General features: G+C 45.0%; 1 protein-coding gene across 1 annotated transcript in view; it reads left to right on the forward strand.

Annotated features, from left to right (window-relative positions):
- Positions 1–16,049, forward strand: part of LOC138513139 (cobalamin binding intrinsic factor-like) — a 91,942-nt gene that overhangs the window by 61,300 nt on the left and 14,593 nt on the right. The window contains exons 7-8 of the mRNA XM_069627776.1: positions 622–805; positions 931–1,075. Of these exons, the coding sequence (XP_069483877.1) occupies positions 622–805; positions 931–1,075 (329 nt within the window). The remainder of the gene's footprint in view (positions 1–621; positions 806–930; positions 1,076–16,049) is intronic.

The raw sequence follows: 16,049 nt of genomic DNA on the forward strand, positions 1-16,049 counted from the left end.
AATGAGCCTTAACTGAATTGGCAGTTTTTAGTGTCTTGCCTGTCTTGCCACTGGTTTCCGTTTACGGAGATGTTTGCTTTATCAGTGTTGACGTTCATTTAGGGGATGGTAACCCACTCTTCAATATATGGCAGGCAGATTGTAAGTTATGTGTTGGAGCTCAGCGATTTGATTGAGATATGTACCTAAGTGTGTACATAAGAACATGAGAGTATCATTAAGTTTGATAAGGAATTCCTCACACCCTAGTTGAATCATATTAGCAATAGTTTGCATCACGATGGACGCTTGTGTTGGACTAGAGGCCGTGTTCATAGATCATACAATTTTGGCTTTTTCACTAAGAAGAATTTGGACCAGTGTTGGAGAAGAACTCTTTGAATTCCAGTAGGTTTTTGGAATTGTGTAGTTAATGTTGTCTGCCCTTTGGTGCTTCTCTCTGTTTATTTAGTCTTTTTGCTCACCGTGTCTCCTCTTATCACTTGTCAGCCTCTCTCCTCTTCTATAAGGTCACTGCGCCTATTGATAATTTCTTGTGTATTCTCTGTCTCCCCTCGAAAACCCTGGTGAGTGCTCCTGAGTCCACCTGACTACGCCATCTCCATCCTTTCCCTCCTCCAGGCTCTCTCTGCTGCCTGGCAGTTTTATCCCTCCGAGCTCTGGAGCTGCACCAAGACTTTGTCAAAGGTTCTGAGTGAGATCCCAAAGGGAAAGTTTTCCATCCCGACGGCAGCTTCTCAGGTCCTGCCATTTCTGAAGGGCAAGACCTACTTGGACGTGGGAAGCTCCTGTGCCCCAGAGAATGGTAAGACGACCTTTTGAGTAACACAGGCCTAGGGGGACATTTATCAGCTGACCCAACCATCAAGCCATCTGAAAACCCTCCTGAACCATGCTAAGAATTTCCCATATCTTGATTTCTTCCTCCAGTTCCCAGCATCACTGTGGATTATACCATCGTCAACGACCTTTTAGGGGAGAGTTTCAAGTTCTCCATCCAGGTCTCTGTGCCGGAAGGGTCAGTGCTTCTGGACGTGATGAAGAAAGCTCAGCAGATGAATTCAAAAGAGTTCAGGTAAGGTGTTAAGAGCAAGATTAGCAAATATCAAAGCTCTATTAAGATTGTTTATTACTGCTGGGGCTCGGCACCCCACAGATGGCAGTAGTTGCTAAATCCGACCCTGTGGGATCCACTCTGTTTGGATTCTGCGTGAACGCACCACTGGCTATATTAGCCAAAGGTACTTGCTTACTAGTGAAATATTCTGTTGCCCCCTCACAATTCTCTCTTTACTTTCTCTCTGTATTGCTTTCTCTCGCTGCTTCTCGGACTGTCCTCTCCTTTTTCTCATGTATCTCTCTCACATTTCTCTTTCGCTCTCTTTTCTTGTCCTTGCCCTCTGCCTCATCCAAACTCTCATTCTCTCTCTCTCGCTCTCTCTCTCGCTCTAACTCTCGCTCTAACTCTCTCTCTCTCCATCCCATTGTTTCTCTAATTTCATTTCGTCACTCAGTTTGTTTATCCCTTTTTCTGCCTTTCCTCGTCCATCTCTTGCCTACCTCCTCCCTCACCCACTCTCTCTATCGCTTTCTCTCGTTCTTGTTCTCTTCCTCTTTACTCCTGCCTCTCTTTTTTCTCAATCCTTTCTTCCTTTACTTGTTTTCATCTATTTTTCTAAACAGAAAGGTGCAGACATTTTGATTACAAAAACGTTTTTCAAAAACGTTGCAGACTGGTTAAATCTTGTGCGCATTATAAATTGAGTGGCGTTTTTAACTGGGAAATAATGATTGCATGTTAACTCATCATATAAACATCTTTGAATGCATGCACGGGCTAGGGTCACATATGCCTCTTCTATCCACGCATTTTACTTATGCTCTTTCACTTTCCTCCTATGTTCCTGCTTCTAGAGTCTTAGTTTGAAAGGCGCTCTTGGTTTCAAGTTATGAACCAAGAAAGACAGACTAGGTAATGGCTGATGTACAAAACACATCAAGAAAGAAAAGAATAAAAAACAAGCATTGGCAATGCCAACAGTTTGGGCTTTTGTGGGCATCTAATAGGAGTATCTGCAAAATGCCTAATCCTTGTACAATCAATGGGTGGGCAAATAACCAAACACCTATAAGCTTTGATTCATCTCCAAAATACATTACTCACACAATCCGAAGAGATGCAACAAAACGGAAGCACCCGCCACTTCAAGTAATCAATTCTGGGCTCTGCTTGGCGGCAAGATAAGCTAGAAATCAAAAGTGTGTGTGTCACTGCACCCGCAACAAAAACATAGGTTTTTGCTCTGCACTACTAAAAAGAAAAAACGACTTCCGAAATGTGTTTGAAACAGATGGATGAAATCCTGATTCCGCCTAAATGAGATTCAAACATGTGACCTATAGATTGCATTCTGTGCTCACTCAGCAGCATTCGCAAAACCCAGCCATCTATCCTAGCAAGCACAAGTAAGTACACAAATACGAACATGAATCAATTGTAATAAGAAAAGAAGATCTGAAAAAAATTGCCTGCTCTGAAAAAGATCTAATGGAAAATCCTGAGAGAATCAAACGAAAAATGAAAGAGTGGGATTGGATGACCACAGTGGAGAAAGCGGCTGGCAATAAACTTCTAACGCATCTACCAGCCACTTTCAATTGTTTGAACAAACCTCAAAATTACTGCCACAAATTCCCCGACAAAAAACTGAGAAACCTTTTTCTAAAAGCCAGATTAAACCTACTGCCAACCCGAGAAATTATAGCCATTCGGGATCCGAATAGGATAAAGACATGCCGCCTATGTGACAATCAAGCGGAAATAGAAACACTGAAACATCTAGTGTTGAAATGCCCAGAAACTATGGAAATCCGAAAAATTTATCTTCAACCCCTGGCAAAAAATGCATGGCACCTCGAACCCGATGACTGGTGGAACCGATTAATATCAGGTGAAAAAACAAACTGGACGGTGGCAATGGCAAAACTAACAGATATAGTGATGAAAAAGATCAACACACTTTCGAATGGACCACAACCTGCATCAAGACTGGAACCAACATAGGGAAGCGGACAAAGATGCAAAGCCCAGTGGGACAGAGACACCATCTTTGTGAGACGCGGAGAGGAAGGGGACGTGCGCAAAGTGCTTCCCTAATGAAGAGAAAGAAACTGTGAAGAAGTTTTGATAAAACCCTCTGTTTTAGCACTTTGAGTAAATTTCAATTAAAAATAAATAAATAAATAAATAAATAAGAATTTAACAGGACCTCAGTGCAAAGAACACATGTGAGGACATATACTACTTATAATAAATCTAGTGGCTGAAAGAACACTTGGTTAAGACATTTTGATTACACCAACTGCTCCTCGATATGAACTATGCTGTTCACTCTTTGAATGGTGCTGCGAAATAACACTGACAGGCCATATACAACACAAAGTTGGATGTTGCTGCATGACAGAGATAGCTCAAAAAGATCCCAGCAAGGGGAAAGTTGTGGATGGGAATGCCCGGAGAGATTGTCATGGCTATGGGAGGTCAATGGATGGGTAAACAAGCTATATATGCAGACCAGCAATACACTTGCACTTGGAACAGTCTAAAAAAAGCTTCTACGTACATTTGGACAGATTATTATGCAAAGAAATGTATGGTCAAGTAAAATTGAAGTGAGACAAAATCACTTGTCTTTCACATGGGTTATAATTGGGTTAAAACCCCAAATATAATATTCCATTCTCTGCTTAGTGCATTTTGAAAGAAACAGCCTTTGAGTGTGCATTTTTAGCAGCCATTGGAGGCATTCTTATTAGACAACACACACTGCAGGCACCCACGCCGTTCTAGCCACAGAAATTATTGAAGGGACACTACTTGCCTTGCAAGCTCATACTCTAAAAAGCCTTTCTTCTGCATTATACAGCGTTTCGCAAAATGAGAGTATTCTGCTCACACTGCATCATATTATCAACGATTACAACACAGTAAATCTCATCCCACATAAAACACATAATAGCCGTGCTTTGATTTAAACTTAGATCACATTTGCTTCGAGATAATTGGCACTGGAGGGTGCCACAAGGACGAGCATGTACAGGGATAGAGCAGAAGGCAGGGATGGGCCATGAGGAAGAGATGGGCCTTGAAATGCAACAGGACTCAGGGTGAGGAGCAGAGATGTTCATCGGGTGTCACTGGCTATTATAAACGAATAGAGAACAGTTTATTGCCAGGAAGACGATTTCATCATGTGGTGCTGGTGACATTAATAGACCACTTGACCTTCACTCTCGGGGTTTATGATGCCCCCGGCACCCCACGATGGCATGAGCTTCGAGGTGACCTGACATTATTCCTTTATTCATTGAAGTTCCAATAGACAATTTGGTTTTTCGTGGAAGTTACATAAATGTATTTATTTATTCAGATTCGTAGAGCGCGCAACAGCCCAGAGGCATCGTGGCGCTTGTTACAGACTAAATCAGGTGCCATACACTTAACCTCTCTAGCTCTGTTGTATTCTGTACCTTCTCCGCAGCTCTAAGCTTCCCTACTCCCCGATACCTGCATATCACTCTGTAGCACTTAAAAGCGACACTGTTCCTCACACGTGCCAATTCACACAAGTCACCCGTGCGAATATATAGCCTGGCCCTGTTCAATAACTTCCTAAAGGCCCCCAAGATGTGCTGTTCTCCTTTCCCGGCAAGCGAAGAATGGGCTTGGTGTTGGTGTCCGATAATTCCTCAAGTGAAGCCTGCTTTAAATGGGCCTGGGCCTGCCGGGCCCCGGCAGTCTACAGAAAGTGGGGCTGAGCCGGGGCCCTCCCGGTCCCACACAACATTGGCGGGACGCATTATCCCGCCGCGCCCGCAGCCGCGATGGGAAATGCGCCCGCCATTACGTCAGGCAAGCTGACAGAAGTGCCAGCCAGCCACAGCGATGCTGAGGCTGGCTGGCACTTCTGTCAGTCAGTGTAACTTCCTCTGATGACCCCTCATCAGGGTCATCAGAGGAAGTTACTGTCCCTTTGTTTGCCCTCCCTAGGTCATTGACCCTCGCAAACCCGCAGGCTCCATGATCTAATATGCAGATTAGATCACGGAGCCCAAAGGTTCGCAGAGGGTGAAAGTCGCCTGGGCTCAGTGACCTCTGCTCAGAGGAGATAGATCACAGAGCCCGAGGTGTCTATCTCCGTTGGCAAAGCTTTATAAAAGATACCTTGAATTGTGTACGTTTCAAGCCATCTTTTATAAACGTCGAAATACTTCTATGTTTATAAAAGACGGCTTGAAACGTACACAATTCAAGGCATCTTTTATAAAGCTTTTCGACGGACAAAGCCACCTTGGGTTTTGTCCGTCATCAACGCTTTATAAAAGATGCCTTGAATTGTGTACGTTTCAAGCCGTCTTTTATAAACATAGAATTATGTTACAAATGTCTATGTTTATAAAAAGGTGTCTTGAAAAGTACTCAAACCATAGCAAGGTAAGCACACAAGTGTGCGTAATTTACTATGGTTTGTGAACTTTTCAAGCCACCTTTTATAACATAGAAATGTGTAACATTGCTACGTTTATAAAAGATGGCTTGAAAAGTACACAAACCATAGTAGTACGCATACAAACATATAAATGCTCACATACATGTATTTGTTTGTGCACCTTACTATGAGTTGTGCACTTTTAGGCCACGCCCACAATGAAAGCCACGCCCCCAAACGAGCCCCCCTTCAATTTCTTACCAGACGTAAAGCACTGAGTAAAGGGCATTGTAAAGCCCAGCATTGGCCCAAAGCAGACATATGGCCTGCAGCAGATGTATTGATGTGATCATTCTAATGAGCTAAGGGGCCCTAAAATCGACATTGCAACCATTGCTTCTAAGTGGCAAAAGTTTACCTTGCGTCATCGCACTTCCAGCTTACACTGTTCTTGTTCTGAGCAGAGCGGCAGCCTTTCCACAGAGCACAGATTTTAGACTGAGCGGGAAAAGGAACAGGCGAGTACATCGTTATCAAGAAAGCGTCGCACAACAGAAAAGGCAGCGGGAATTCTTCCCAGTCACCCGTTGCCGCTCCCTTGTGTGCTGTGATTTTCGTATCTACACACAAAATGTAATCACCTGGCAAAACACGATACACATACAAGAACAGATCACAAGTCACTGTTCTTTCAAATACCATTATCAGAAGGGCAACCTGATGTGCATGCAGCCTTACCACTTTCAAGGCTGGCATTCTAATGTATCCAACACTTTAGCAGGTTCGGCTTTGCATGATGAGGTCTCGGTTCAAGCTACGAACCACTGGTCGGATAGCATGGGATGTCCAGAGCATTTCATATTGCCGTCGTGCTTTCCATGCGCCTCGACCAGCAGAACACACTCACTGGGCGAGTTGGTGTCAAATGTGCACGCAGGCGCAGTGAGCCTTGGCACATCTCATTCAAGCAGCAGAAAACGGTGTTAGAGACTGCACAAGTAGAAGGTTATTGTCTTAATCAAGAGGTTGTGCTGAAAAACCTCCGGTTACAGTCTGCTGCTTGATAATATCTATGTACGGGGGGAGCATGCTAACATCCACTTCCACCACTTCATCTGCAAACTGGGGATAGTTGCATCTCTTCAAGACGCACTGCCAAACCATGTTTGCACAAAGCCCAATCTGCTGCCAGGAATCTCAGAAGGACACCACATTCCCCCTTTTCAGAGTCTAGCTATTCCCCCTCGCCCAGTTTTCATGGGTGTTAACCAATATGTCAAAGTGCTTAAAACTTGATTTAAAAAATGTGGAGATTTTTGCAAGATCTAAAAAAAAGACTACATAGTCACTGTCACTACAGAAACAAGTGACCGACAGCTGACCATGCTGTAAAAAGATTAATTGGGAGGAGGTGCCCCTCTGATCTGTGTGGAAGACACAGGTCAAGTGGTGGTACCTAGGGGTAACAAACGTACAGGAAGATGCATGGTATCTTTCCCATTCAAAGATGGCCCCTAGTCTTGGCTTGTTTCCAGAGAGCTTTCTTAGAGACAGTCATCCAAGTTGGCTCCTCCATGTAAGAGCTCAAAGAGTTCTTCGATGGGCAGGAATGGGTGGGATAAAACATAGGGATTACATTGACTAGGGGCAGGGAATGGGAGGGTTTACAACTGTGTATCTGTCCTCAAATGGCATCTCCATTGGAAAATCATTACAGACCCTCATTCAAAAGCCATATTTGAAGCTCTTGTGTTAATGACAATAGAGTTGGCTTAAATGTAGTGCTTTCAGTGCCACATAATAGTCCACACTAAATAGGGCAGTTGTCAGAGCATATATAACAAAGATGAAATGGCTGCACAAATCATGTGCAGTAGATTCTCACTGGTCTAGTCACCTTATCCTCTTCGCACTTTACACTACATACTGACCCCATAGACACTGTAACAAAGCACCTACTAGTAGCCTTCACCTGCTGACTACCAGTGGGTGGCACACAGCTCCCTCAACACAACTCTGCAACACTTCTATCTCCTACTACACACACCCAGATCTTCCAAACTCCCCCGGTATACATCTGCGGGTATGGTATCAAGGAGGGTACTGAGAGATGGGACTCTAAATATGTCCTGGTTTTGTCCCTGGCCTCTGTCCCGCTTTGTTCAAACACTCATAAACAGACTCACCATTTGTTCCAATCCTTGTGCTATTGTACAGACAACCTTCCTGGAAAACCCTCCATCATCTGTAAATGTGTTATTGTAAGCAGGCATACAGATAAGGGATGTATCGGCCACTTTTACTCCCTGAAAATAGGCAAATACTGCCAACAAATAAAAATAGGGAGTAAAAATACTCCCCCTAAAAAATAAAAAAACAGACATATAGAACCTTGTGCCCCTGCTTTCACCCTCACAGCTCTATGGATATGTTTGGACCAGTAGTGCATGTAGTACCACAGGAAGAAACCACTATTATCACTACCTTATCGGAAGCAAACATGTATCTTTAATGTACATGAATAACTAGGTGCAAAGAAATAATTATTACAAAAACATTTTTATTTTCTTGTTAAAACATTTGTACTCACTTATAAAATATTCCCATTGGGAATTGGACTAACATTTTTACTCCCTAAAAATGTATTCTACTCCCAACAAAAATAGGGAGTAACATACTCCCACCTCCAAATCTTATCTGGAGCACTGATTGCAAGTAATGTCTGATGGAAATTGACATCCCTGTACTTCAATCAAATACAAATACTAATATTAAGACATCCCATTATTATTACCAGGCTCCACTTAGAAACTTACCAGCACACAGGAAACGGGTATCCCTGGTGTCTACCAATCAACATTTCAGATTTTCCTTCCCCTCCCACTAACCTCTCCTCCTATCATCTTTCAAAGCCATGTACTAAAGGGCTCCCAAAAGTGAAGAAATTGCATTAGATGAACCAAATTTGCATTGCATTTTAAATTGTTTGGGGTAAAAAGCATTGAAAAAGAGGAAACACATAGGGCCTCATCACGACCTTGGCAGTATCCTGGTGGTAATTCCGACAGGATACCGCCAATGTAATTAGCGTTACTGCTACTCGGTCCGGCGCAATTTGCCCCAGATCACAAGTAGTGTTAAGGCTGTAATTCCCCATTTTTTCAAGTGTCCACAGGACTCTATGTGGATTTTCAGCACAATTACCGCTGGCCGTAATAGCACCGCCAGTAATAGTGCCAAAAACAGCCGAAAAAATGAGCAGAAAGCTAGATTTTTACCTCCAGCAAAAAGCTGGAGGTAAAACTCGAACTTTCTATCAAGACGTGAGGGAAGGGTATCGACACCCACTCTCGAACCACAGAAACCAAATTAACTCGACCCTCCCACCATGGTTGGCACGGGATCCTGATGGTAGAATGTACAGGTGACCACGTGGCAGCCAATGGGGGGAGGAGGAATTAGGGAGATGTTGTGGATGGGAAGGGGGTTAGGGTAATCAGAATGGATAGGTATGGGGAGTTTAGGAACAAAGACACCTTCATACACTTGATACATTGTAACACATCCTAGAATACCTAACCTTACTTACACCCACTCTGCTTGATACCTCCAATCTCTTCCTAGCGTAATAACTCCCATGCATGTCCCCATAGAACCTCTATCACAGGCACTCTAGCAAACAGTATGCATGAAAAGCGCATGATGGTAGCCTAGCAAACCTTGAGCATTAAGCACATAATGGTAGCCTAGCAAACATTGACTATTAAGCACATGATGGTAGCTTAGCAAACATTGAGCTTTAAGCACATGATAGTAGACTGAGAAACAACATGAACACAATCAACAAATGGGAGACACAACTGAGAATCATTTCCCAACATGAAGCACTGAACTCATGGCCTGATAGGTGAGATTATAGGCGAGATGATTCATGAGAGACAAACAACAGATACATGAAGCGAGTAACAGTCTATGTCCTCCTTGCTGAGTTGACTAACATGTTATGGCCTCACATGTTCACCAGGAAAAAAACATGTTTCCCTTCACACAGCGTTTGCAAATGTTAATATCCCTTGAGTGCCCCAACCTGTGCTTCCTTCAAACAGCATTCACTGGTTCATATTCCTTGAGCGTGTAAACCTGTATTTCCTTTCACACAGTGCTCGTGAAAGTTAATATTTCCTGAATGCATGAATCGCAGATGGCGGAATATTCAACCCACACCGGAATGAGTAGGTTTTACTTAAACAACCAAACAATGAAAAGTAGCACCAAGACACTTAACTGAAGGTCTGGGAGCCTTGTTAGGGAGACCTGACACTGTTGAGTACGTCAGAAAAATCACCCCAAACAGAACGCCATCACCGACGCCTGCCCCAAGTCTCTCCTAGCTGCTTCCACCCTGCAGCTTCCTTAGCCGCACCTCGCCACGTCCGCCCATGCCGTAATCTTATTCAATAAGCCACACCTGCTACAGGCGGATGGTGATCTTTATCCCTGTCGCAGCTGTGTGCTCTGAGCACTGTGACAGCATTCCCTGGGAAGTGTACTCCACTCCCGATACGACCCCCCCCTGCATGGTCTAGTTACTCCCTTATGCCCCATCCTCTTTTCTTGACACCTTTGGCCCAACTTGAGATTGGGCGGACCCTTAAATGCGGCATGAATAGCGTTACCGCCATATTTAAGGGCTGCCACCCAACTCGTGATGAGGCCCATAGACATTCAACAAAAAAGAATCAATAAAGTTGAGGCTGACTGGGGCTGGGTTCAGACGTGGGAAAAACAGTTGGTGTCCCACCATTTTACTTGTGAAGGAAGGAATTATTACATAAAGCGCTGTATGTAGTTAAAATGGTCTAACATTTCAGTTAGATTTGCTAGTGTGCGATAATTGTATAGCTTTGAATTTTCTTGAGAGGTACAGAGAGGTGTGAACTCATGGTGGCAACAAGTAAGGTAGACACCAGTGATCACAGTTCAAGTGTGTTTATTGAACAATTAATTCGGTATGCAGGTTAGAATAATGCCTACTCTAAACCTAAATCTAAGATGGGAGCAAGCGTTGACAATCAAATGAAAGATAAGCCAGTCCTAGTGGTGTTGTGTCAAATAAAAGGGCCTATACTAAGAAACCTCTTGCCAAACCTTACAACTAATACAACAGAAATGTGTGGGATAGTTCTCAAGGAAAGAAATACATGTTCTCAAATAATATGTCAGGATGCTGTCGCCTGGGTCTCCGTTCCCCAAGTTTTGAGCACGGTGTAAGGTGGGATCTAGGAGCACAGTACTTCTCCAGCACAAGACGCAGTTCTAATGGCAGTTTTCAGAACCGCCGATGGCCAAGTCTCGTTTCACTTGAAAGTCTCTTGCCTTCGAGGACCTGATGTCATCAACTAACAAAAGCAAAGGTTCCTTTAACAAATGAAAGTTTATTTCCAATGTTCACTGGGTGATAGGTTCACCCCTGGGTCCCTCTCTTCTGGGCACTGACCCTTCCCTATTGTTTACCACAGTTTCACATAGGGTGATGGCCCTGGGTCCCCCTATTCTGGGCGCTGACCCTTCATGTATCGTATTCCACAAATCTTAAAGTCTTTTTAAACAGTTCCAGCGGACATCCCAGGGCCTCATTTATGTTTATCAACACACTGTTCTTTGGGACTTTAGACTTTGCCCCTCTTGGGATTCACTTCCCTTGTTTCTCTCACTGCGGGATTCACTTCCCTTTAACTCACTTAGTTTGTAGATCAAAGCCTTTCGATTGTACAGGGATTTTACTACTACCACTACTACTTTATGACCACTTTGACCTCTTTTGACGACTCTCCTACGGCCTTCTGTTACCTATTGTTTTGCTCTGATGGGGATCGACCAGAGTCTCTTGAGTTAGCACCCACGTGGTGCTGGCTTCCCTTTTCAGCTGGTCTCCCCTTAACACTTTTTACAGTTCATTAAACTGTGTTCAAACTTGCCACTTTGCGATTCTCACTGAAATCTGCCCATTTCTTATTGATTCTCCCCTCAACTCACCGGCTATGCTGAACCGCTTGGCTTTCGGCTTTACTGGAATCAAGGCCGGTACCACAGTTGCAGGAGCTTCCCTTGCTACTGCTTATCGGCGTAGGCTTGCCCGGTGTACCGTTGACATCTGCTGCAAGACACTTGTGCTACTGTTCACAGTCTTAGGCTCGCTTCCACGAAGGTTCCGCAGGCCTGGGATAAAAAGGGCAAGGTTACTTCTCTCCTCGCCACCCTCTCATTTCCTGACGCCTTTCTCCTTCTCTTGAGCTGCCACGCTTGCATAGCTGTGCTGTCTTGCTGTCTTCCATGCTTGACTCGCTCACCTTGCTTGTACTGTGCTCTCTTGCTCCACCTTTTATCCCTGTGGGGAAGGGAAAGGGCCATCAGGTGTTTGTGATTCTGATCAATTGTCAGACTTTGTCTGACCCTTGCATTGGGACTTGTAAGGTAAACGGCTCTGGTGTTAGTCCGTTCTCTTGTATATCGTGCAAGAGTTTTCATGTCGGATGGCGGGGGCAGTGGTTTTGAATGTCCTACATGGTAGGATGGGGAAGAGGTGTTGAAGAAAGGGGGATACCGTGTCTCACCCTTTGGTGTTCCACTCCCACTCCCGGAGGAACCCCCATCCAGGTGATCCTCCCTCACTGGTCCACCCCCAGGAACTAGACCCAATAGCGATGGCCTTGTCCTGGCCACCAGGATGACAGATCCCTGGGGACTAGCTAGGGAGACACCTTCAGGTATCTCACAGAGGTGTGATAAAAGCACTGGGTTTGCTTTTCTTCTTCATCATTGCTTTATTTGACATGTTTTACAGCAGTTGCGCATATAAAATACAATAAATATTTCCCAAGACACAAAATCCACAAGAACACAGTGTATTAAAATGGTTAAAAAGATAATGTTTTATGGGGCGTGACTCCCTGCGTGCCTCCAAAGCTATGGGGAAATGAATGCCAAGTAAATCACAGACTCAGGCTTCTATGATGCTTACCCGCTCAGGGGATTTCCACTAGAGTGACCCGGAAGCTCGGCGACAGAGACTTAGCTCCTGAGCTGCAAAGTGACACTGGTTGAGAGGCGTCTCAGCTTTGCATGCCGTCTCCTGGAGACTAGATCGTTCTAGGCCTGGAGAGCGCTGCTGATTGTTCTGGCCCTTGAGTGCGATGAAATTTCTGGCTTTGCTGCACTCTACCAATGGGTGGTGCATTTGAGATGGTCAGATCTCCCATCCTGTTTACGCGACAGGTGCTCTATCCCCTGAGGGTGCTGAAGAGAGTGTTGTGCTTTCAGCGTCCCCGACTTGGAAGCGCCACCATAACGGGAGGTGCCGGTGGGTGGTCCAGTCTTCCTGCCCGAGGCAATTGCACAGAAGCCTTCCGCTACATGGGCAGGAGGGATGTGCTGGGCCCATAGCAACCCTGGCCCTAAAGAGACTATCATAGCGGGAGGTACTGAGGTGAAGGAGTGGCCTCCCCCACAAATTTCATCACAGCATCCCCAGAGGGAGTTGGAGGAGAACTTCCACCTCTGCAGTGCCGGCCCTGAAGCGCCACCAGAACAGGATGTGCTGGTAGGTCGAACGAGCCTCCCTTCCCATGGTTCTTAGATACATATTGCCCATGGTGGAGACGGTGGGCAGAGCTGAGCCCCCAGGACACTGACACCGGGGCTACACAGTATGGAACATTGGCCTGAACAACAGTGTATGGCGAGCAAGGCAGAGTGGTGATCCGTAGGCTGCTGGAGACCCAGAAAGAGGTGTGGGCTTAAAATACTAACTTTGATGATCTAAGCCTCAGATATCGGGCTAGCCTACCCTCCAGTTTCTGGTGCTATTGATGGTCTGCTGTATGTGATGGCCCTTCAGTGAGCAGTGTCATATGGCAGGATTGTCTAGGATCGTGGCCACCACTCCAATGCTATAGGAAGGAACTGTGAAATAGGGGGCTGATACATTTTCTTCATTACATGACTGAGCAAGCACCACCACTGGCTCACCCAGCCTTAGTAGTGGGGTTCAGCTTTTCATAACTGACGCTATGGCAAAATCGCCCCAAGAACAGAAGACCTCCAACATAGGCACATTGCTCCTAGCGCAGGAGAAGGGGAAGAAAAGCAAAATTGCAGTGGCCCATGAAGAAGCTGATCCAGCTGACTCGCCCAGATGGGCCACAATCTTGGACCTCCAACACTGGATAACCGGAATTAAGTTGGAAATTCAGAGCAGTATCTTGTGGATGTCGCACAAGATTGCTTGCCTTGATAAGCGAGTGGACGTTTCTGAGAAATGTCTACAGGAGGCTGAAACAATGCTGTGCATGCAAACCTATGAGGCTAGCAAATGGGCATGACGAGTTGAGATGTTGGAGTCCCGTGCCGACCTCCTCGAAATCAAGCAGGAAGACGTGGAAAATCGCTCCCGCCGGCACAATTTGCATATTCGATGAGTCCCAATGCAGGTGGGCAATGCAGATCTGGCTAAGTATGTGGGAGATCTCTTTCAATTACTCCTTATGTTATCAGATGAAGAAACTGTTGAATTGGATAAAACACATAGGACCCCTCTTTGGCTAAGGTCGCCAAGATTATTTTCCTGATGTGCTCTCTACTAAGATCTGGCTGTGAGACTATGTATTGCTACTTAGCTGAGTGATTCTTATGTGATACAGAGATTACAGAACCTCATGACCCCTCCCCCCATAGTAAGAGGGCAGAATCCCTCTCCATGCTAATGTGGAATGTTCAAGGTCCAAACTCGCCCATGAAATGGAAGTATGTCATATCAAAACTGTGTGATCTGAAAGCTTCAGTGGCTTTCCTCCAGGAGACATACCTGCTGAGTTGATAAACACATGCTATCCCACTAACAGTTCCCTCAGTCATTTCGTGCAATGGAGTGTGGGGGGCAGGAAAGAGGGAAGTTGCTATTTTGTTCTCTAGGGAGACTCCCTTTAGCAAGTTCAAGATCCTTTGTGACCCTGGCGGGAGGTTCATGGGAGTTAAGGGCAGGGGTGGACTCTCCATTAGGCAACCACGCAATTTACCGGTAGGCCTCTGTACCACCCTGGGCCTCTTTTATGAGTATTTCCAAATGTTCTCATAGGAAAAGGGTTGGGCTTGCTGAAAATGTATAATATGGGGCCACTTTGAAAATGATGTCCAGGGCCTATTTTGGTTCCAAGTCCACTCCTGTTTAAGGGCCAGATTATGGGTCATATGTTCACATTTTTCTGTCTATGCGCCCAACGAGAAACAGGATCTATTCTTGGTGGACCTCTTACCCCAAGCTCTGGCTATTCGTGAAGGCAAGGTAGTGATGGATGGAGATCTCAACCTTGTTCTGGATCCTGGCGTATATACGACACACTGCCCACATGTATAGATGGTGCGGGATGCTATGGAAGCAGTTATCTGTGGGGAGTTCATAAGTGTACAGCTGCTTACATAAGGGCAAGAGTAGGATATAGAGGAGGATCACTTGAGAGAAAGGGAACATACGTTTCTAGGGCCAAGCTGACGCGCATCTGGCTGACAGGACAGCTCAGACCATATTAAAAATGAAGCAATTTTATTATACTAGGGGGAATAAAGTCAATAAAGTATTAGTCCACAAACCTGCCAGATGCAAGTACTGCAATAATATATTGTCCCTAAAAGATGATGCATGGATCCTCCATTGTGATGATGCTAGTAAAAAAGAGATGGTACAGCGTTATTACTCTTCTGATACAGTGGATATGCCAAATAACATCAGGACTTCAGTGGATTATCTAGCAGCTGCAGCCCTCCCAGACTTGCATCAAGAGATGGGACAAGAATTAGATTGGCTGATACAGGATGAAGAAGTAGAACGAGTTATTAAATTGCTTAAAAATAAAACACCAGGCATGGACAGGTTTACCTCTCAGTTTTATAAAAGGTTTCAGACTCTCTTGACCCTTCACTTAACACAATTAATTAATACATTTACATCAACAGGTAGAGTCACCCTGTTGATGCAGTAATCGTTGATGATTCTGATTCTGAAGCACAATAAAGACCCAAGCTTACCTGACTCTTACAGACCAATAACGGTAATGAACAATGATGCTAAGATCTATAGGAAAGTACAAAAAAGGTAGCAGGCGCCCCTCTCTCGAAAGAACACGGCATGATAATCTGTTGAGTGGTTATTAACCACTTTGAGAGTTCGCAGCCATCTGCTTTTTGCTCACTGTACCTTTCACAGATGGGAAATATCCATTTGCACATCCGTCTTTGTCCCGCCCATATGGGCAGTCCAGCACTGAAATGCTATAGCAATTCTCTTTTGAACAAGAGTACCCACAGCAACCCCATACACATGTTTCAGACTTGTTGGGCCTCATCAGTGAGGTGAAGCTGTGCCTCTCTGAGTGCAGTGAGCAGGGAGTCCACGTCTGGTTGCCCCCAGGTAACGTAGGGTGACCAACCCCAAGTGCTTTCCAAAAATACAAAAAACGTAGCAGGCGCCCCTCTCTCGAAAGAACACGGCATGATAACCTGTTCAGT

Source organism: Ambystoma mexicanum, chromosome 12, assembly GCF_040938575.1.
Source record: "Ambystoma mexicanum isolate Mex_15411 chromosome 12, UKY_AmexF1_1, whole genome shotgun sequence".
Taxonomy (NCBI): Eukaryota; Metazoa; Chordata; class Amphibia; order Caudata; family Ambystomatidae; genus Ambystoma; species Ambystoma mexicanum.